At 37.7% G+C, this 24,779-nt stretch overlaps 1 protein-coding gene across 3 annotated transcripts; it reads right to left on the bottom strand.

The window, feature by feature from the left end:
• Positions 1-1,167: 1,167 nt before the first annotated feature.
• Positions 1,168-24,452, bottom strand: LOC307144848 (uncharacterized protein). 3 transcript variants are annotated; one of them, XM_079847496.1, is made up of 9 exons: positions 24,360-24,452; positions 20,006-20,338; positions 18,633-18,955; positions 14,579-14,726; positions 11,671-11,788; positions 10,458-10,499; positions 10,290-10,331; positions 7,491-7,722; positions 1,168-2,431 (listed from the first exon to the last, which is right to left on the bottom strand). In XM_079847496.1, the coding sequence occupies exons 3-9, from the start codon at positions 18,802-18,804 to the stop codon at positions 2,205-2,207; spliced, it is 981 nt and encodes a 326-aa protein (XP_079703622.1). In that variant the 5' UTR covers positions 18,805-18,955; positions 20,006-20,338; positions 24,360-24,452; the 3' UTR covers positions 1,168-2,204. The 3 variants fall into 3 exon arrangements, with proteins under 3 accessions (XP_079703622.1, XP_079703620.1, XP_079703621.1); XM_079847494.1 differs by having other exon boundaries at positions 20,010-20,338; XM_079847495.1 differs by having other exon boundaries at positions 20,010-20,289.
• Positions 24,453-24,779: the final 327 nt, after the last annotated feature.

Genomic DNA, 24,779 nt, shown 5'->3' with positions numbered 1-24,779 from the left:
CAAGGCTAAGCGTATTGGGAACTCATGTGCCCCAAAATCACGAGATGTCGAGTAAACCATTCCACTGTAATTTAAATTAATTCGATACACATAATCTGGTGGTAAAAACAAAGTGTTGCACATCTTATTGGTGCAAAGATGAGTATGGTATGTGTAGGCCTATTTTATACAACATTTACAACTGTTTGGATCACTTAATTAGAAGCACCACAATTTTAAATGTGTCTTGTGTTAGTTACATAGCAACTACTGAACAGACATGTAGAAGTTTATTTTTAAAATGCTAAGTATTGAAAAGATAATAAAAGCTCAGTAAACACTTGTATTTTTTGCAAGACTATAAGTGTGTCCCATTGAGTAATCAAAAGTTCTACACACACTTGCAGTCTTTACACCTACTTGAACACCTGGGTCAAACAGAGGAAATACGTCATGCAAGTAGACAAGTGGTCAAGTGCAAAGACCGCAAGTGTGGGTATTTGGACAAGTCTCTGTTAGGTCTAACAGTAAACAATGTCACCTAATTATATATATATATATATATATACCAAGCTTATTCATACCACTCTCCAGTTTTCAGATAATTCCTGTGTCGCTAATGTTATTGCTAGAAAAACTAGCTCATAAATGTTCTGAACAGCTAATTATGCATAAAAAGTCAAAAAGGGTTAAATTTTAAACACAAGTCTAACATTATGGTGTTATATTAAAAACACCTTGCGTTATGAAAGCACTATGATGACACTCTTACTATTAATTTGCTTTAAACGGTTTTATTGTAGTCTCCCATCTGGCTTTTCGGCCGTTCTCGTTTCTCTAACTAGCTCTGCTTTATTGTGATCAGCAAGCAGAGGGCATCCAAGAGAAGAGCTCACTCTACAACCAGACTACCAAAAGCAGCTCAAATACTCTTGATGTGTGCAATATTTACATTCTATATGATTTATAAGCATCAACTCTTTCATGAATGACGCACTGTAATTTATTGCGCAAAAACCATCATATATTCTGACTGAATGTGCATTGAAGAGGATATGAAATGTCCTCGGCTACATGACCTGACCTCAGATGACTCCAGTAAATGCTTGTCATAAGCACATGTTGAACATAAACACAGCTTGAAGCCTGTCAAGCCACAGAGGATAAAATTGTAACCAGAGGCAGAAGGGGGTTTGATCATTTTATTACAGAGGCAATATCCCACACTTATCCTGAATGTGTGGACAGGACATTCAAGCCTTACACAGAGTAATTATATAAACTCTTCCAGATCACAACACGTAAAAAAAAACAACATTAAGTGCAAGCAAATGTGACTGTGAGAAAACAATTTACATGAAGGTGAGCACTGCCCCACTGACCTGATTACCAAAGATTGAAAACTTGAATATAAGACTAACAACCTTCAAGTAAAGGTCTGGCTAGCATAAAAAAACAAAAAAACATATGAAACCAGCAACAGAGAACTGATAGACCAATATATCAGCCAAGCTGATAAATTAGCCAATATTTGGCACTGTTCAGGGTAGTGTCAGTTCCAAAATGTAGCTTTGTCAGTGAATTTCCTAGTATTTTTAGTGAATTGAGTAAATATTGCATACTTAAATAGTAATTTACAGTAAATATGGGCATTATATTAGCCACCCTGCACTCTGATATTGCATTGGCCAAAAGAAAAAATATATATAAACCATTTGACCACTTGTAGAGAAATCTGACTTTTCCCCACTAAAACGTGACAGCCTTATAAACTCCGGCCTTCATGTTTTGAGGAAGTATATAACAGACTGATGGACTGATTAAATTTGGTTAAGCATGATTTGTTTTGTTTTTTTGGAGTTATCTCAATCTTATACTGTAAATTAAGATTTCATGTGACCCTTAAAAACAGAAAGGCACTTGTAAATATGCATCTGAGTGCAGTTTAGTGATACAGCCAGGTCAACAAAATTGCCGAATGTTCGAGCGATATGACTGGCGTTTCATTCCTGCTGACATTTTTTTACAAATCACTCATACCATGTAAAAAATAAAAATAAACGTACATCAATACTGAAAAAAAATCATTACCTTTCATTAATTTGGTAACTAAAATACTCAAATTCCTGAGAGAGGCTAAGCACCCACACCCTTCAAATGTAGCCGATGACAAAGCCCCCTGGCTAGGTGTCCTGATTGCGGCGCAGCGGTTGGTCCCTTGTCGATTACCTGAGAGAGGGTGCGGGGCGGAGTCTCAAGTGGTTAGGCTTTTCCGGGATTGGAGGTTTGTTGGCACGGGGTGGCGTTTGGGAGGCCGGAGACTCGCTGGACACACTGAAAGTTTTCATGAGCTGAGCAACCCGTCCTCGTCCCAAACGGCTCTCCTCAGCTACCTCGGACCCCACATCCACAGAAAACGCCCGTTTAGAGGCGGCAACCACTCGGAAATCACCTGTGAATGGAGTGAGAGTGATGAGACAAGGACTTCAAGCTTCAAAGTCTGTTTTCATAGGCGACAACTTCAAAACATTCTCTCAATCGTCCTTTCCCACACTTCTCTTCTGCCCTTTTCCCTCACTCAGTTTTTCACTTTCCTCCGCACTCTCTTCTGCCCTTTTTCAGCCTCTTTTCAGTGTCTCTGGCTCTTTTTTCCTCGGCTACAGACTGCCAGACCGGAGGTCGTCGGCGCAGGAAGTAGAGCAGGGACGCAGCTGGGTGTAGTTGGTGTGTGTTTGTGTACACGGTTATGGGTGCGTAAGAGTGTGCGGTTATACTGTGTGTGTGTGTGTGTAATTGAGAGATGGAGGGATGGAAGATGAGGAGAGGAGGGCCGCAGGGATGGCGGCGGAGAGCAGACAGACGCTGCTCAGACACCAGAAGGCTTGAGGAGCTGCTTATTTTTAGCCACGTCCCCAGGGGACACAGATGTGTGAGTGCGTTCGCTCTTTCGCTCGCTCTCGCAAACACATATACCCCTTCTCCTTTACACACAAACTATGACACACATTTTACCCCTCACAAACTCTTTCTCCTAAAAACGCTCCCACACGCACTCACACACCCTGATCAAAGACACGGACCCACATGTGGCTGTGTCAGTGGAAATGTCCCGTATTAAATCACAAAACATCAACTTTAAAGAAGACACAAACTGAATTAGTCTCACTATAAGACCTTGTTTTTTGTTGTTGTTGCTTTTTTTCCTTCTCTTTCTCTTTTTAACCTTGTATTAGGTCTCATTGATTTGACAACAATTCTAATACTTGTATAAATACTTCTTTAAAAAGTAATCAGAATGAGATTTTTTGCATGCGTATTTATAAGGAAAATTACGTACTAATAATGTAAACAATTTGAATGGTCCTTCAAAAATGTTTTTCTTTACACTATTAAAAACGATAAATATAAAAGTATAGTATTAATAGTACTAATAATGCAAACAATATCTTAATTTTTTTATATATATATATATATATATATATATATATATATATATATATATATATATATATATATATATATATATATATTTCAAATATATATATAAGGGCTGTCAAACGATTAATCGCATCCAAAATAAAAGTTTGTGTTTACATAATGTGTGTGTATGGAGTATAATTATTTTCTATATATAAATACACACACATGCATATATATTTAAGAAAAATGTGTTATTTATATATAAAATATTTATATATAATATAAATTATATATATATATATATATATATATATATATATATATATATATATATATATATATATATATATATATATATATATATATATATATATATATATATATATATATATATATATATATACACACAGTATGCAAATATTTCTTAAATATATACACATGCATGTGTGTGTGTATTTATATATAGAAAATAATTATACACCGTACGCACACATATATTATGTAAAAACAAACTTTTATTTTGGATGCGATTAATCGCGATTAATCGTTTGACAGCCCTAATATATATATATATATATATATATATTTTTTTTTTAACAGGGTTCCCACACCTTGGTTAACTTCCAATTCAAGGACCTTTCAAGGACTTTCCAGGACCAATACCCTCAAATTCAAGGACTTAATGTGGGGGAACATTTGTTGTGTCCAACAACAAACGTTGAGGTACCATCGTAGTATTTTCGTTCGCGCGTGAACGTCATGGCAACATACAACACAAAGTACCTCACGCTGGAAACACTTAATGTAACGCGTAAATGTGCGTAACGTAACAAATGTATGCATAGCCCACGAAGTGTTTGTGAAATTACACATTAGCGGACTGGAGGGAATAATAAGGATTTTTTTCCAGAAAACTTCTTGCACAAAATAAATTCAAGCACTTTCAAGGACCTGTATCTATTTATTTGCGAAAACTTGCCAGGGCCTTTTTCAGAATCAAACTTTTAAGGATTTCAAGGACCCGTGGTTTTTATATTTTATAAATATAAAAACTACCTCTCTCTCTAGATTCTATAGATTCACTTACTAAGTCACTTGCATGAGTTCTGCCCCATCTTCTTTCTGTCCTCCCTCCCTCTCTCTCTCGTCCTCCCTCCCTCTCTCTCTCGTCCTCCCTCCCTCTCTCTCTCTTCCTCCCTCCCTCCCTCTCTCTCTCCCTCCCTCCCTCTGGCCCCTGACCTGTGGTTCCTGTGTTAATGTCCTCTCGCCGCACTGCGTGGGCCTGCCACTGATTGTCTCACTGTGTTGTGTGGTCGCCACGGAAACCCTGGATAGGCTCCAACGACTGAGGCGGACACTCATGCGTGCACAGCGCTCTTACGCATACACACTCTCAGAGTCACACTCGTGATCTAAAGCTGTTTGTTCCACCGCATTTTCCACGCCCCACTAGTACTCCGTTCTGTGTCCTACAAACACACGTGTTTGCGTGCATGTCCGTGACTGTACGTTCACACACACACACACACACACACACACACACACACACACACACACACACACACACACAGGTTCCCTGCTGTTAGCTGACACCAGCGTAACGACTACGCCTCTCTCTCATCGCTTGCCGCCGTTTGCTGTTTTCCATCCTCCCACAACCCCTCTAAACCTGAGACACTTTCACAGAGCCATCACCCCTCCTCAAAAGATGAAATCAAACTCTCGGTCCAGACCGGCCAAAACTGCCCCTGCCGGCCTCACCATGCAATCACTTGTGACAAAGCCTGTAAGCACCTGACTGCAACGAACCGAACAGCAAAACTGCTCTCTGTTTGCCCTGTCAATAACTGATGTGTGTGTGTGTGTCTATGAAAACAGGAACGCATTCAACGGGATGTTTTCAATTTCACAGTCACCATATGTAGACAGAACAGATGAGCCACACTGACAGCCCAGCGCCTCTTAAAAGCACGCTATCACTTTAAAAGCCCCCACCTCTGTGAATGGGGGGGGGGGGGGGGGGTGAGTTAGAAGTGGGGCAGAGGGCAGAATTCCGGAGCAGCACGTCTGTGCGCTGAGCCAGGCCGCAGGGGGGTCACGGCTGCCAGGGGGAGGTGGGGAGGGGGGTTGAGCGGAGTGGAGGCTGGGGGCCCTGTCACTTATCAGCTCCGGCCGAGCGTCGCCCAGGGCCAGAGTCGGGAAGCAGCGCTGGAATGTGTGTCCTTCCCTCTGAAGGTGAAGAGAAGGGACACACACACACACACACACACACACGGAACGAGCAGCTGTGGGAAGCTGTTGCTTTCACGCACATGCCAGGATGAACATGAACGCTACTCGCACACATTCCTGTGATTTACGCGCTCTTAAGCCCACTACAAAGTTAAACATGGCCATATAGATGAACATAAAAGCATCCAAGTGTATATCCTAGAGATTTTTTATTTTTTACAAGCAACAAAAATATTCTAGATACAAAATGTGCTTGATTACCTTACCTGGCCTAGGTAATTGTGAGAGCATTGGGGGAGCGTATAGGCTGCATTTCACTTTTATGTCCAGCAGGGGGAGTCAACAGAAACTGCAGAAGTGAACTGCATGTAATTCTTAATAATACACACTGGATGGCGTAAGTTGAGCTTTTGGAGTAAGTCATTACATCTGTTTAGGTGGTTCACAACACCAGGATAGCGTTCAGAACAAATGATCATATCCTGGGTGTTATATATTTTTTGTTTGTTTGTAATGAGCGACATATTTTTGGGACGAACCAGAAGAGCATATGAGAAGCCAAAGAAAATCTGACAGATTTCAGAGACACTTGTTTTTGCTTTTCACCCTCTCTATTCCTATTGTTGCAAAGACAGCCATGGTATGCCAGATCAAAAAGACTCGTCTTTTCAGAGATATTTTCTAACGCAAAAGCAAACGGATGAAACTCGTGAAGGCTGAAAAGAAATGTCCGACTCATTTCACCCTAAAATAAAAAAAATAGGATATTATATTTTGCATCCTAATATTTTCAATGATGATTCTCATTTCCTGATCTGTAAGGAAATTAAGACTGTGTTAGTAAAACACTGTTACGAGTTGGTTTGAATTAAAAAGCATATTTAAAGGCAATGTAGCAGATTAATACTCTACCATAATTCAAAACAAGATTCATATTCTCATGAACTAAAAAAATAAATAAAAATAAAATAATTGTAATGTTGTAACACCATGTTCTCACGCAGTGAAAAATACATCGTGGAGCAGAGAGGACACTGACAACGCACTAATGGACAGGACAGACCAGATTACTTTTGGTATGAAACAGTCTCAGCTTTCAAATTTTGACATTTTTTAAGAAATTTAAACAAATACCATTTCGTGGCTCTTTAATGTGTCTGACAGATTGCTGTGGCGCCTCAGTTAGAGCTGCTCGTGAACCGATCATCTCTTCCTTCTAGTTAATTTATAGCATCAAATAAACATGAATGAACATAAGGAGGAATGTTGTTTTAACCGCGGAAAAACATCAGTACACACCGTTTTTCAAGTTAAAATCCTCCAATGTTAATCTACCAACTCTAAATCTAAAACTAACTCTAAAACTAAATCTACGACTACTTTGTCGGACAAAAATGGTGGATGGCGGATTATGATAGGTCAGATAGCCTGTCAATCAAACTCCCTGCGAAGGATCAATTGGGGAGGAAATAGTGCTTAATTGTCATGAAAACAACCAAAGCAAAAACCTTAATGGTCCTACAAATAAGCTTTATATTCTCTCAGCAAAATATAATTAATTTATTTTGAGGTGAAATATGACCTTGACATTTTCTTGAGGTCAAACATCTAAAAATATTTTTTGCCACATTTAATCCTCCGTAACATTTTCAAATGAAATGAAATATCTCACTGAATCAGTCATGGAAAACCAGTGATTCAATGAGAGACAGGTGTGATACCAGTGTCAAATAAACCATGTTTATGTTCAGATTAGCACAAGATGGATCAGCATAAATTCCCCCTGAATATAAATAAAAATAACTCACACACAAACACATATGGGAGACTGGAAGGATACATAAACACCCGACTCTCACCTCTGTTGATCTGAGGTTTGGGGGTGTCTTGGGGATGGAGTCTGGAGGTGTCAGACAGCTGATTGGTTGTCGTGTCCTCAGTGTCTGTATGGACAGGTCTGCTGAGAGCTGAGGGTGTCAGGAGGCAAGATCTCGAATGGGCCCGATAGCAAATTGAGGACAATAGTGCTGAGTCATCCTTTGAGTGTCCTGACTCAGCCTCCTCTCTGGACTCCTGAGGCTGATGGGATACCTGCCACAGAAACAAATAAACCATTTATAAAAGTAGCACACTGGATTGAGTATCCTGCTCTAGTTTTAAACAGAGCACAGGAAAGGGAAGACAAAAACTCAAATGAGATCTTTTTAACATCTTGATAATTGTGTGTAGACTACTGTGAGATTAAGCAGAGCTAATGGAAACTTTAGCTTTTCTCCGGAGAAACAGACCACAGCAATTTCACGTGTCGCCTCTAAAGTTTCAGGAAAGATCTCCACAATGTCACAAACTGTGAGCAGAGATTTCAATATATTTCATCAAATGACCTGGTCTATGGTATTCACATTAGGTCAACAGCGTCTCATTTGTCTCATATAGGCTATTTTACACATTAAAGACACTGACATTAAGAAATGTAAAGATGGCTTCAGGCTGTTCATTTGACATTTCTTACCTTTCCTTTATGATACAATTTAAATAAAATAAATCAATATAAAAAATAAGAAAATATCAGCCTAAAATAAAATATAAAATAAAATAGTCCAAAATAATAATAATAATAATAATAATAATAATAATAATAATAAATAATAAAAATAATTAAAATGGCTAAAATGACTAAAATAGACTAAAATAAAAATAGATATTTTTTAATTTTATTTTAGATTTTAGAATAAAATATAAAATAAAATTGCCTAAAGTGAAATAGTATTATAAAATAAAATACAAAACAAAATAGTTTAAAATAGTGGCCAAACACAGCAGATATTGCAGGCCTGGACTGAAACAAGCACAGACCGCATTTAGTGTTTACACACACACACGATGGAACAAGAAACGTGTGATGTGTGAGGACTTGCCCTGCCCAGGGGTTTGTGAATATTGAGGAATAAATCTGTTGTGAAAAGAGAGAGGAAAGTGAAAAAAGAGGGAAAGAGGGGTTCCTGCCTAAACCCTAAGGGACAGTCCCACAATCCCATCCATCTGTGACTGACAGGCGCGCCGCCTCGCCCGCTTTAATTCCCTGATCAACTTTATCAACCATCTGCTCTTGAAGAACTCAGGGACCCAAATCAGCCCCTGGGCTCTCTCAGGTCCTCCTGCAGCGCACACACACCTCATACTCTCTGACACACAGGCCACGTACTGAGAGCAATACTCCATTATCTCCTTCAGCGTTCCCTCTCTGTCTGCGACCAAAAATACATGCCTCGCGTTATGCAATACACGTTTTATAGGCTTACAAGTGTTTTATATTTTAATTATGAGTTTTATTCCTCTTTGTGTAGGATTGATATTTAAAAAAAAACGGGAGGGACACTAATTATCAGGTTGCTCATGAATATTAATTACATGAAACTTGGAGGAAATGCTTGCACACTCGTCTAAGACTGCTTAAAGCACATGTCGTGTTCAGCTGTTGCGGGGTGGAAGGGCCAAGAGCCTGAAACAGGTGTGATCAGAGTGGCAGAGAGCGACAGCTGAGGGTAAAAGGATCTCAAGATGAGAGCACAAGGACAGCTGCTCTGACCTCAACCCCCCTCTACCCAGAGCAGTGCGCCTGAAACGACCACCAACATTCAGCGGAGGACACTTATATGCACCGACACCATGTTTACACTGCAAGTGGGTGACGTGACAAAATTAGATTGTGTGTTTGTCTATATACACACACACCCATGTTTATTAACGATATTATCAGGATTTTTTTATTCATTTAACATCAAATTATATTATCAGCATAACGAAATTAATAGAAAAATTTAATTAAATAATTTAAATAATAAGGTATAATTAAAATTATTTCTAATTTCCTAATATTAGTGCACAATAAATATTTCTTACTCATTTTTTTTAAACGGGTCACCATGAAATCAAGATGGGCCATACTTATTTATGGAATATTGCAGTATTATAAATTATCCGTGCAAAAATTAATGTGCCTTCATAATCTTTAATTAAGGCCCTGTTTCGACCGAGATGTACAGTACGCAATTTTTGCTGTTTCCATTGTCAGAAGTTGTGAATGATATCCTAATTCCGAACCGTACCGTCCCGAATCATATTGTACTATACTGTCCTGTACCGCTCAGTGGAAACGAGGCATAAGTCCTGCCCTACATTTTTTTCTTGTTCGAGAAGCTGTTTCACTAAATAGAAAAGGGCAGACAGACAGACAGAAAGCGGGCAGAGAAATAATCCCAATCTGTTGATTCGCTCTGTGTTAAATGGCAGCAGTATCAATGAACAGTGGCCATTAGATCCTGGGACTTTCCAGCGGCCTCATTTAGCATATCACATATATTTATATGCGATACTGAAAAATGACTTGAAATTGTGAACAGCGTCAATTCCCTGTACCAAAACTTTTATACCTGCTTCAATACAAGAGAAAACAAATATATGGTGTATACATTTAATAATTTTATAATTATACATTTAAAATAATACCATTTTGCTCTGCTCTCATTGGTAATACCATGGTATTTTATATTTCTTACTATTAAGTTTTTTAACAGCATATCTTTATGGATTAGGCATTCGTATTTAAAAACAACTCTCCACATTACTATACTAAACATATGAAACAGGGTACTTACATTATCTATAGGTACTGATGGCTTTTCTTCATTTACTGGCATCTGCAGGATTAGGAGAAGGCATTTAGAAAATGTAAAACAAGACTTCACTCATTTTTAAGTATCCTCTTGAGACAAAACATCTCACTCATTGTTGAGCATCATATCCGCTGCAATACCAAAACTCACCTGTGGAGGCGGCAGAGCCCTTAACTCTTTGTCACCGTTGTCCTGTGAAAACAAGAAGACTGAGCAAAACTCTTCCACACTTCTACATGTAATTTTATCATTGCAATCTCAAAAGTTGACATTGATATTAGCCGGTCTACTCCATGATCCGGTCAAAATCTGAAAGCCCTCAGATGGGTTTGGGCTGGTGTTTCAGTAACTATCATGTAGCCCTACACTAATTGGCAACAGTGAGCCACATGTGTCGAGGTACAGGGACAGATGCTTGTGTTTAGCAAGTAGAGGATCATAGTGTGGTGGTACTGGCCAGCACATCTTCTCCCAGGAGTGTGTTCGCTGCGCACGTTGTTGCCATGGAAACCCTAGTGCGAACTCCCCCCCACCTTAGTATAACAGGAAAGAGAAGGTGGCGAGATCTCCACACATTAAGTGAAAAACCTGGATAGACAATTTTAAAACACTTTTGGGGCTGAGATCCTGATCATGCACACATACACATTAATTAATTAAAGATGAAATCACTGCACTTTCACACTGCATTCTAACCTACAAGTGACCAAAAAAAAAAAAACCTCCACCTGTTTCTACAGTATTGTTATAGCTGGCCCCACCCACTCTGAATTCTAATTGGTCCAAAAATCATGCTCCTCATAACGGTGCATTAAATATAAATTCAAATATGTTTTAATCACGTCGCACAATAATTCAAATTCACATGGTAGGAAACTTGTTGAATCATTCTTTGTAAGGACACAGTGTTACTGCATAAGTTGGACTGTCTGTCGGTTCAAAATGTCATGGACGTCAACTGGCCACACATAGACGGACATATTGATACATGAGCCGAGAGATGGAGCCACAAAGAGCCAAGCAATGAGAGATGGAGAGGTGGGTGGGTGGGTGTGGGAGGGTTTCTTTTTTTGAAAGGATGAAAAGGAATAATGAAGGAGAAAGGAATGAAAAAAGGAGGAAAGGGGAAAGGAAGGCACAAAAAGAGGGAGAGATGGAGGTTGTGATTTATTTGGCTGTTGAACGATGACTCTCCCTGTGGAGAAAGTCCGTCTCGCTGCCCCTCGGCTGTGTCCGAGATTAATGGCGGCAACAGGAAGGTCACCTACACACACTCGCACACACCGCCACATGAAAACACAGTGGCACCAATTTAAGAGTGGAGCAAACGTGGAGGTAAACAAACACCCGCACGTGAACACACCTTAAAGTTCAGCTGAACTCCTGAATGTGCTTTAGGAGGAAGGTTTTCTCGTCCTGATCGTACAGGTTCTGCTGATGCTCGGTTGGTCAAGTTGCTCTTCAAAGTGCCGGGCTGGTTGCTTGAATACATGACAAGACAAATGAATCAACGCCCTTCGCAAGCAAACAAGTTTTCATGATGACACACTGTTGAGACAGAATTTCTTTGGAATAATCATTTACAGTTTTGCTCATAAGTTTACAACCCCCCTTTTCCTCAGGTTTATAGACCGTATGCAGATTCTGTTTTGCATTTGTTCAGGAAAAGTTTTACAATTTTTAAACTAAATTTATTTACACTACTGTTCAAAAGGTTTGGGACAGTAAGATTTTTTTTTTCTTTGAAAGAAATTAATACATTTATTCTGCATTCATGCAGTACATTGATCAAAAGTGAAAGATTCTATAGTTAATAAATGCTGTTATTTTTAACTTTATATTGATACAGTTTTCACAAATGTAGCAGAACAACGGTTTTTAAAATTTATAAGAACAAATGTTTCTTGAGCAGCAAATCTGATATTAGAGTGATTTCTGAAGGATCATGTGACACTGAAGACTGGAGTAATGATGCTGAAAATTCAGCTTTACCATCACAGGAATAAATGACATTTTAAAATGCATTAAAATAGATAAATAATAATAATAATAATAATAATAATAATAATAATAATAATTCACAATATCTTTTTATGGTATTTTTTGCTAAAAAAAAACACAGCCTTGTTGAGTAAAAGAGACTTCTCGCAAAATCAAATCTTTCTGTCCTCATTTTTAAACCGTATTGTAAACTATATTTATGACACGCTGCATAATCGGGTAGTAAAAACATTTTAAAACATCATTCAGATTAGTATAGAGTACTAGCAGAGCAGATCTGTTTCAGCATTATATACCATCAAACTAAACAACATGGTGTTCAAATTCCATGGGCTTGGGGACCAAAGGTCATATTTGAGGCCTGAACCTTTATGCATTAAAAATATTTGTTTATTATTCGAGGTGTAGCACAATGTACATTTCCCCCCATTTCACAGACAAGGCTTCAACCAAGTCCAAGACTAAAATGCATGTTTGAGCTGTTTTAAAGGTGGGGTAAGCTGTATTTGAAAAACGCTGTTTGGAAGTTTGGACCGACACAAGAACAACTACAAACGTGTGTAGCCAATCAGCACTACCGCGTATGGCGGTGGAGGAGAGAGAACGAGCAACAGGGAGATTTGAAGAAAAACTGCAGAAATAGAGATGAGACACAAAACAAAAGAGAAAAGCTCATTAGAATATCACTGGAAAATGAGGGGTTATGATCAGCTTTAGGACCCACGTTAATATTAGAAAAGCTTTCCAGTGCTGGAGAGAGCTAAGCGGGAAATCCTGAAAACCCGGATGTTGCTTTGATTCCTCTCCACACGCGAGTAACACTGGGTTTGATTTGTCTGGAGCTGCTGTGCTGTTATCTACTAACAACGAACTCTTGTTTGTATTTACTCTTGTGAATGCATGTTCATTTTTTGTGCTCTCTGGTCATTCGTTCATCATCTGCACTTTATTTTTTCATGAAGCATTATTTTGTTGCGCTTCTGCTATGATAAACAGACATCCACTCTTAGATTGCGTGTGTAACGGAGGCCAGCTAGCGAGAGTCGCTCTGACGACCGCTAGAGAATGCCATAGACAGTATAAGAAAAGGACACAGCGACCCCATAGACTTCAACGGAGAAAAGAAGTCAATTAGAAGCGCTCACTTCCTGATGGCTGAGTGTGCAGCCTCAAACTGAGCTTGACCTGTCTGACAGTTGTAAGTCTTCTAGTAGCTGTGCCAAGAGAAATCTGAATCATTCCCTTCCGAATCTTGCAGAGACGGAGAGCGTGAGTAGGAGCTGTCCATGAGCTAGGAGCAGGAGCAACTTTATGACTCTCTAGGGGCTTCTCCCTTGACTTTATGCCTCCACGTCCCCCCGATTGCCCGCGAGCTTCTCCTCCTGTCCATACGGTAATCTCTCTACTGTGCGACAGAGAGTCGCGTGGTTATGACGCAATCGTTAGCCTATTTTTACAAAAACTGCTTCTACGGGGCCATAACGTAAGATACAAGGTAATGGAGCCTTTTATACATTGTCGTGTTTCTTTAGAAATAAACAATGGATAAATAGAGTCTTTAAACGCCTCAGATGTAAAGTTATTCGATGTCAAAGTGACACCAAAATGAATGGGAGTCAATGGAATGCTAACAGCAGGTGATGGCTTGCTAACCAATGGCGGCCCCCAGGGAAGGTACGCTTTCCGGGTGCTGGATTACCCCCTTGGAGAATGCGGTGTTTGGCGTTATTGTTAGTGCACTCGACTTGCATGCCGGGGGATCGGGGTTTGAGACTCACTCGGAGCTGATGACTTTCCTGTAGCTCAAACAGTAGAGCGTTGGTGCTTGCACTGTCAAGGTCATGGGTTCGATTCCCAGGGAAAACAAGAACTGATAAGAACGTAAATGTGTATCTTGAAATGCAATGTAAGTCACTTTGGATAAAAGCATCTGCCAAATGCATAAATGTAAATGGAGCAGGGCGGTTAGGGTTGGAGTGCGAGTTTCGGAGGCAGAGCAATAAAGAGAGGGGTGTGTTTGTTTGGGTTGATTTCAAATATCAACAATGTCCAACAGCATTTTTGAAATATAGCTTACCCCACCTTTAACTGTAAGCAACTTAAACTAACAAATCTTAAAATATGTCAGTGCAATTGTTTTGTTTTGCACACCATTAATGTTTTTTTCTAAGGCATGTTTATGTCTTAATTTAACTAAGGCCTACTACTGGCTTAATCTAAGCCCTGTCTGTGAAACCAGGCCCCAGTGTTTTTGTCAGTTGTGTCCATACTGTGAATTGTTGAGGACGCTGGCCTTTTTTCTCTCTCCAAAACTTGAATAGATGATCTTGGAGGACTTGAATTCATCCATCTCTCCGATGACAATGACCTGTACGTCTCCATCTCGTCCCAGCAGCCAGCTGACACTCTTGCTATGAGCTTACAAAGGGAAAGGAAAAAAAAGAAAGAATCTTAGTGGTTGGTTGGCCTAGTTGAAATTTAAATGTACAATTATACTTCATAATTTATGCATTGTGTTTCCTGAATGCACTCAGCCACAACAAGACTCATTTTTGTTAAAAAGAAATCGTGTTGTAAAACAGTTTAAGGCTACTTATTGGATCTATAAAACTAAACGTCATATTTTATCACTACACATTCTTGTATGAGGAGCTTTTTACTTTATGAACTACTTGCCAAGTCTTTCCAACAAATAGTGCAACAAATTTAAATTCAGAGTTAGTTACAAAAGAAAGATGACACATAAGAGACAAAAAAAGGTTTGACAGCAAATAAGGAAAACCCTCCCATGATGAACTGGTTCTTCTTGCAGGCCCTGTGGCAAAACAACAAGATTCCAGTTTAACAGCCTGACTGACACACTCGTGATCCCAGTCAAGACAAAACTAACATCAAATCAAACAGTCTAAAACTGCCGTAAGAGCTAAAAGGACCATGTGTGATGAGCAAATGAGCACAAACCAAAGTAGAAATAGCAACCATTACTTTTCGTCTTTCAAACATTTCAGGTTGGCCTAACAAAATGGTTTCAGTAATTGATAAATGTTTTTGCTGGTTTTATTACATACTGTATATAATGATTCCTGCCAGTAACTCATTGATTTTGGGCCCTGGTTAAAGCTAATGTTGGTTACAAAATATTAAATGAGACTAATATATTTTATAAATTTAAAGCATTAAATGTGCATTAAAAGGAAAAAGGTAATTTATTCTCCATATTTTAGCAGCAACCAACAAACTGCTGTCCTTTTTTATTAATATTAGTTAGTAGTGTTGTAGTACTGAAGTCCGTCTTAAGTCAGAGTCCCAAGACCATATTTTCAGGAGGATTTGGACCCGGCCTAGACTTGCATTCGAATGATCTGGTCTTGACTGGTCATAGAAAATATGGTCTTGGACTCGGACTTGAGATGAGTGCTACAACACTGGTAGTAGTATTATATTCTTTTTATATCCACATTGATGACAAAGGAGAAGACCTTTTTGCTCAACACCTTATAGTTAGATGCTCTAGCCCTAGTCTCTCCAAAAACACACACTATCGTTCAGTTTGGGTTAGCTAAGAAGTTTTTGAAAGAAGTCTCTTATGCTCTCTAAAGCTGCATGCATTTCTTTAATCAAAAATAATATATTGTGAAATTACAATTTTCTATTTTCATTTTAAAATGTAATTTATTCCAGTGATGGTAAAGGTGAATGAACCTTCAGAAATCATTCTAATATGCTGATTAGCTGCTCAAGATTTTTTTTTATATATATATATATATATATATATATATATATATATATATATATATATATATATATATATAGAAAATGGTTATGCTGCTTAAATTTTTTTTTTTTTTTTTTTTTTGTGTGGAAACTGATCATTTTTTTCTGGATTTTTTGATGAATAGAAAGTTAAAAAGAAGAACATTTATTTGAAATGGAAGTATTTTATTACAGTGTCTTTACTGTCACTTTTTATCAAACTAATGCATTCTTGCTGAAAAAAAAAAAAAAAAAAAAAAGATAATTGCTTTCTTTCGAAAGTAAGAAAATTATCAAAAAGAAAAATCATATTGACCCCAAAAGTTTGAATGGTAGCACTAAAAAGTAAGACACATTATAAAACTAAAAGCAAAAAACTAAGTTACAAGACAAGACAAAACATAAACATCATGTTTACAACTATTGATAATCAGATATACAATCTGTGTCTCCTCCCCACATTCTCCCTTTCTCTTCCTCCTCAGTGTGTTTTGAGTGCATGCGTTTCCTGTATACTTCCTGCTTTGTTGGCAGTCATGTGTATGAAGGAATGGAACTTGGCCTGGCTGAAATTTCCTTTCTTGCTCTAAAAACTGGGTCAGTAACAGAAACGTGTCCTCTGGCTTGTATAGCCAGCCTCCAGAGACTCTCTTTATTGTTATTTTATTATGGCATTGTATTACTGTGTAACAGAATCTTGAATGACTTTTGACATTTTAGCCACTTTCCTAACAGGAACCCATCTATAAGACAGAGATTGCACAGTGGGAATCAAGATGTTGTATCAGTATGTCTTGGGGGAAACCATTGACCTGCAAGAACAGCTGCCGTTTTCTAAAGGAGATAGAGGACTCTCTGTTCTCCTCTGAGGTCTGAACCTCAGGGACCTGATAACAACTGCTTTGTTATTAGCCAAAGACGACTTCCTCTTGGAGTTACGCATGTCAACCTAAATTGTTTCAGTGGTCTGCACATTATTTAATGCATGAACCCAAGAAAATGACTATACTGTGGCCTCAAAGAGTTTTTGGACACTTAGCCTAAGCCTCACTTCAAACATTCATTTCATGGCAATCTTTTAAGTTTTACCTCATTGACTAATCTAGTTGAGGAAGATCTGTCATCTGTGATCTTTTTAGTCCATGAAAGTTCTGGCTCTTCCAGTAACAAAGCTGATATGCCAGATTCCATACGTTTTCTGTACGTCTAACCAGTTTAAACCGGGTTGTAACTTTATCCAAGCAATGTAAAGTTTCATTTTTCATTCTTTTGTCCAGCTCTTTTGCTGTTTTACAGATACCCTCTATCTCTCAGATGCATTCCTCTCATATCTTTGCCGTTTACTCCTCCCTCTTAGCCGGTTTTAGACACTTGTCCTCCTCACGCAAGTCTCGTATGTGTGACGTCTGAGACCCTTGAGTGTTAAGAAGTGGTGAAATTGAAGGGGAATCCCCATGTTGTAAATTCTTTTTGACCAGATGTTTACAGTGTTTCAGTGTCACGCTGAGAAGATCCTTTAACAAATATTAGCTTCTATTGATATTGGTCATGCAAATTTTTCATTGACGTCTTCTGCTCAGTCAAAAGATTGTAAACTTGTCTGGTCTTGTGTCTGTCAGTGACAGATGTTCCCACTGGAAGCATCAATAAGCTCTCATCTCAAAGATATTTACTCTTGTGTTTCAAAGCACTTTCTGTTGTCCAAACATCTGAGACATTTTCCCATGAAGTCTGCAGTGGCAAACCGTGTTTTATCAGCTCAGCTATTCTGTCCTGACTGAGTCATGTGCCACATTAAGATTCTGACCATATTAAGTCATTTAAAGTCAGCAATAAAAAGCAAGAGCAGACTGGCCTGGCCAACAGATGTGGGAACAGAAACGCACTGATTAAAGATCTGCACTAGCAATTCAAAGGTCCCACATTCAAACCTCAAGATGTTCTAAAGCCTTCATCTAAACAGATACTGATGAGTTGCTGCATGACCATGTGAATAAGAACTTTAACTTCAGAAAGACTGTCCCTCTAATAAGTAAACTGTATGTAATCTTAGAGGAGAGACATAACCAGTCAGAAAGGCGCATGTCTAAAACTATTATTATCATTTTTTTAATAGTTTAATCAAATGTTATAAATCACTACCACCCTCGTGCTAGTTTCCCTGTGGAACAAAACACTTTCTTTTCCATTTCATGAAAATGCATGCTGATTACGGGCTGTCAAGTTTAATTTCTGAATAATAATAATAATAATAAACAATTTTAATAAACCAAAATTAAAACAGAAAAACTGTTTAATAACAATACTAGATTGACATTATTACTATAATATAGCCTAATATAACAAGTTGTGATATTTTTTATGATCAATGATAAATGTGCTTATGCTCTTATCCAGTAGTAGATATACAGATATAAAGATAACAAATCTGCAATTTGATTAAAAGTTTTGAGAACTAAATCTAATACAAATTTATAAACGTAATCAATTGTATTAAAAGTTCTCGGAGAACTCGCTTCAATAAGATGCACAGATCACATAACATCGGTGGAATATAAACCTAGTTCCCACCTGTCTTTGGTTTGGGTTTGAGCGGTTCCCTCTCCAGCTTCTCCTCACACTCCTTCCAGCGCCGCACCTGCTCCTCGCGCATCTTCAGGAAGAGCGTCTTCTTCTGCTCGTCGTTCAGAGCATCCAGCACATCCGGGTCGATGTACATATCGTTCAAGATCTGCTGCAGCATGGCCGTGTGTGTGGTGCACCAGAATAGATCCTGAGATTCAGCAACGGCCCTTCAGAATGAGGATGACGGTGGTAAAGACGATGAAGCCCAGCTCGGTCCGTTCACCACACACACGCTCTCATCACTGATCAGCAGCCATCAACTGGACACGCTGTCACAAGGAATGACAGATTACAACATCTGGAAGCAATTTGATCTCTTTAATAGTTTGTTTGCTTCTTCTCTTCCTGTTCAGTTTTAGACTTTGTGTGTTATGTTAAATGAACAGTGTGCCATTAAAGGTTCTGATCTCTTTCTTTCTTTCTTTAGTATGCATGGGAACATTTAAATAAAATATTTTGTTTATTAACTAACTAAATACAATATTACAAAATGTATTTTTAGAGCTGTTAACTTTAAAGATTAATTAAATATGTTTAATGCATTTATATAATTTATATTGATATAATTATCTATTTTTAAAACTGGTCAGAAATCATAACATTAGTTTTGATTATTTTATAGTTTTATAATTATTTAAACAATTATTTAAACAAATCTATGTATTATTATTATAATAAAGATTTATACATGTAAAATTACTTTAATAATAAGTAAAATATGATACACTGTCAACATATCACAAAGAAGTTTTTAAATAATATTACTATTAATATAAAGAATATTTTAAATAAAACGAACAGCTTTAATATAATGCTGATATCACACTTTTGTCCTGACACAGAATAAACAGAAATCAAATCAAAATGCTGCTTTTGTATTTTTTATTTGGTGGTCCTAGTTGTAATTTCTACTCAGACACATGGTTTCCCAGCTCTTTTTAGGCCTGAAGGGGGATTCCTGAGGAACGAAAGTTTCCTTCTGTTGTCAGCAGCTCCCCCTTCCTTTCACAATATACTTCTGCTCTATATTAACATTGTCTTATTTTGGCCACAGTTGAACTAGCATGCCATGACCTCTTTAAAAGACTTCTTTAAGACGTCTACAACTACAAAAAAGTCTGAGATCCCATTATATATACAAAAGGGGGGGGGGAAAGTACCACCACAACAACAGCAGCAACTGAGACAAAAGAGTTGATGTCTGCCTGTCTACACATTTAATAGACTGCAGTTAATGTCTAGAAACAGAGAAATATGGTGGCAAGTGGAAAAAAAGTTGGAAAGAGAAGAAAAAAAAGCCTGTGTGAAGTAAAATGTACTCACAGCTGGGTGCGGACGCTCCACGGCAGACTTTAGCAAGAGGGAGAGTGAGTGCCTGTGTGTCCTTCTTGCCTTTGTGTATGACTTAGCTGGTGACATCACAGCATTCCATAGTCTCTCGCTCTCATTTCTTTTGCTCTCTCTCACAAACGTACATTACACACTGTCCCTTGCCTTCGCACAAACACACACTTCCTTTCTTTTCCTGCAACTCTCTTAGGCTGGAGGGGAAACTCAGGAAGCAGACCTCAGCTGTTGGCACCGCAAACGAAGTAGCAGCATCCTGTTTTACAGAGACGGGAGAGATTTTGGGAGAGGAGGAGGAGGGGCGGCTAAAAGGAGAAGAGGAGAACATGACACAGAACTTCACTCTTGAGCAAAGGAATTTACACAGAAACACTCAAGAGGATCTTCACATTACTCAGCATCTTTTCAAGGCCAAAAATAAAACACCACTGTACGTTGCTGAAAAAGTACGCACTTCCCCTCTCGGAAATTTTACCAATGCTTCTAAATCAGCAGAACTTCCATTTAGGTTATTTCCTTTTTTTTTTTTGTTTACTGTAAATGAACATACAGGAAGGGCATTGATTTACAAGCTAAAAGCGTGTTTAAAAATGCAAAAAAAGACGTTGTTCGTGTATAAAAGACATTAAGCTGTGAAATACGCATTAGATGTTTTACCCTAATCACACACCAGATGGCGCCCGAGTGTTTGTTATCTTTACCGATTTTATTAAAGGATACAGTGATAACTTCGGTGAATAGAAATATAAGTAAATAATAAAGTCACTGAATTTTTTTTTTTTTTTTTTTTTGGTCACATAAACTTCCAGTCATATTTGTCATGCATCCAGCCACTCTGGAATTTAGTTTCCCTTGTTTTTAATGTCATCCTTCCCTCTCAGTTATTATTGGGTCTCTTGCCAATGACAGCTTTTATCTGCAAGTATGTACACTAAAGAAGAAGATTTTCTTTCTTCTGCAAAAAGAAAAGGCAGACTGTCTTTGCTTCGTCACGGCTTCAATACTAAAGTTTAATCAACAGCGCCATCTACTGGTTTTCGACGAACGGTCAGTTACGTATGGACAATGTTAATTTAAGGATTGTTTACCCAAAAAAGGGAAATTCTGTCATCATTTACTCACCAGTTCTTCTTCTTTCTTCAGAAAGAAGAAATTCTGTAGAATCATTGCACAGGTCTCATCAAAACATTTCATAGGAACCATGATGTCAAGATAAAAAAAATGTAATTCATACACTGAATTCCAAATCATTTTAAGTCATATAATAGCCTACATTTGTGAGAGTTGTAACACCTAAAAACAATAGGTAATGTCCCCTCTCTCGAAGCGCTAGGCTTCAAATGTAGTTCCATTCAGATCCAAAAATGATATCTTGACATTTTTTACATCAACACACACACACACACACAAACAAAAGTTCTCACTAAAGTGCTCCTGTCTGAATATACAGGATGGAGATGATGAGATTAGAGAGATGCAGCAGATGTGAAACCAAAATGTCAGTCTGTTAATCACACCAAGCTATTGCATGACTTCAAAAGGCTTAGAGTCATAAGGGCTACTTATTTTATGATATTTTATAGTCCTTTTGAAGTTTGACAGCCCCAGCCCCTTATGTATATATTCAAAATAGAGGTGTAACAATATATTGTGTCACAATCCAACTGCATCGCAATACAAAAATGCAACAATCATGGATCTGTTTTGTGCATAGTTCACCCAAAATAAAAATAACAGTTAGAGATAATTCAAGTTTACAGAGTGTCAGTATACATTAAACTATTGTATATAATGTTGAATATAATGCATAATAATGCAATGGGGGAATATTTGTGAGTCCCGATAATGCCAAATGTATTATGTTACCAGTAAAAAGTGGCCTACATTATTTTAAATATATCTAGTCAGTGACAGAGTGCAAGCATATTCGCTTAAAATAATTCTGTATTTTCAGCTTCAGAATCATGAATATTTTTGTTCTGGTGTCACCACTGTCCTGTGCATTGGGTTATCAGCACCAAGTTCAAGCCTATTAATTTACACCCACAAAGGAATATCAAATTTAGCATTTTAGTCAACAGTATTTTTTTGTTGACCTTTTATCATGTCTTGGATTATCGCAATAATATTGTATCGTGAGTTCAGGATTGTGATATGTATCGAATCGTGACATGAGGGTTTTGTTACACCCCTAATCCAAAACAAATGACAATTTTTTTTATTTCTTTTTTTATCTCTTATATATTTTTTCTTCTCTCTCTCTCTCTTTTTATGTAAACGGCACAGCTTTTTATTCATGTAAATGTTTATAGCTTTGCCGACAACGTTTGTTAATATACATTTCAGCACAAAATCTGTCAGCATCTATTTGAGCAATTTAATGTTACATCTTTAGTGGCTGTTTTCTTCCAACGTTCTTATTTTCATTTTCAGAATTACCACGCTTATGATTCAGCTCGGATATTGATGTTTTGGACTGCTCCTGGACTGTTATTTTCAAGGTCAACCACCCATCCCTTTGAAATAATATCTGAGTGGAATACATTGAATTGAATGGAATGGAAAATTTCTGTATTTTCAGCAGCAAATTACTCATATCACAAGAATAACAAAAAGAATATTGAATAGCTACTAAAAACATACCAACTATGTGCTGATTATGTATCAACAAATAATCAGACTTCAATATAATCAATAAATAATATAAATTAATTTTATTCTAAACAAATTAACAGAGACAATTGGGTCTATAAATCTGTTTTTTTTAAATTTTTTTTAAGTGTTTTGGTTATGTTGGGATAATGGCAAAAGTGAAAAGTTAAAGAATATTAAATGTCTGGCCAAATTAGCTTCTTATAATTTATTGACAATATTCAGCCAACAGATGGCACATCTATCAGATCAGAAAAACTGTATGACTGTCAAAGGGACTTTATTAGCCGTCTAAAAGAGACATTCAGGCAGTGTGTTCAAATGTTCAGTCCATCCAGTGTGGAAACTATAATTCAGGCTTGTTCACATTGTTGATCTGGTCCTTAAAGACACTTAAGACTGAAGCACAGTCACTGTTTGTGGTTTCCAAGAAGCACAGATGTTTAGAAATAAGACTAATACGCTAGCACAGATGTTTAGAAATGAGACAAATATGCTGTAAGTTCTTCCAAAAGTTCAAATATACTTTGTTTAAAGTAGTTCACACAGAATTTGAGTGACTATATGAAAACTTAAGAGACTAAAATTGAGACTATGGCTGCCGCAATATGAAGCAGCAACTGACTGAAGACTGGACAAAACCAGACAAGGCTTCTGTTCAGGACAGATAACCCAAAACTGGCTCCTTGATGAAAGAACCACACCCGTCAGTGGTTTAACACAGAAGTAGGTCACTACTGACTCACATGAGACACTTAGACTAGTGCTAAACATCTGGACACTTTGAAATGGATGAGAACCACAAAAAAAAAAAAAAAAAAAAAAAAAAAAAAAGAACTTCAAACGTCCTGAAAAGTGTTTGAAATTGCAGTTTTTTGTGCTTTTTTATTATTAGCCTATGTTTATTAATATTATGGATTAGATTTATTTTAATATTTTTAGTTTTCATTTTAATGTTAGGTTTTTAATAATTATTATAATTTTTTTTAGTTTTTGTCAATTTTATTATTTTAATAATGGGTCTAAAAGGTCAGTTCCCATGGCAACAGTTTCTAAATTTCGTTTAAGGTTTCATCTATTTTTTATTTTTATTTTTTTTGCTTTGACTCATGTGCCTCTAGTTGGTTTACCATGAAATTAAAAATGTCGCAGTAACCATTTAAGTCTGAAGACGGCGCCAATTAGCTAACGTTAGGCTACTCCAAAATAATAGCGTTGCATGACTCGTGAGAAAAGTTGCGGTTATGATGTACCTAAACGTCAACTTTGTTTACATCGGTCCTCTAACTGTGTAGCGTGAAAAAACTAAACTTATTCAATCTTTACATTAACTACATAACAGCAGCGATCATTAGACTTAATGCTGACATTATATTCACTCAGACTGTCCGCGCGCAGTCGACTTTCTCTCGAATAGGCTACATTTTCATCATTGAAGCTGTCCATTTCATGGGTGTTACAATTGCCATAGAGCATCGTCATGATATCTTCCAAATTAAAACACTTCCAAATTAGAGTTTCCATATGCGAAGAGGTAGGCCTAAGGCTTAAAACAAAACACAGACAGCGGCGTCATATAAACAGAAACATTTGACGGTCTACGCGGCAACAATTTTGCTTTTTAATCGATTAATTGTGTGGCCCTACCAAATATCAATGGCGTTTATGCAATACCTTGAAAAAGGTCAGTTCGCATTCGCGTTCATCTCAGTCGCAGCAGGTGCAGCAGGACACGAAATAAGCGATATATGTGAACGCCGACAAATGCAGCCTGGGTTTTTAAACCAATCACCTGAACCTAAATGCCATGTGACTAATGACTCAGGGGCCCAAGCCAAGTGACTTCAAGCCAACGCTGATAGGCTTAATGGCACCACAAAACAAACAAACAAAAAAACACCTTGCTGGCTTGACCTCCATGGCATTATCCTGAGGAGGCTGGTCTTCTGTTTATGGAAATGCACGATGGAACAGCTTTTTATTTGAATGGGAACGCGTATTTCACATCATAAATGGACGGTCTGGGTACTTCAACATATTCGTTTGGGAGCTGTTTTATAAGAGGGGTTATGGACAACTTTGTTTCAGGTAAGT

Source organism: Squalius cephalus (genome assembly GCF_949319135.1).
Source record: "Squalius cephalus genome assembly, chromosome: 17".
Lineage (NCBI taxonomy): Eukaryota > Metazoa > Chordata > Actinopteri > Cypriniformes > Leuciscidae > Squalius > Squalius cephalus.
The sequence above is the reverse complement of the archived record's forward strand: the minus strand, read 5'-3'. Positions and strand labels throughout refer to the sequence as shown.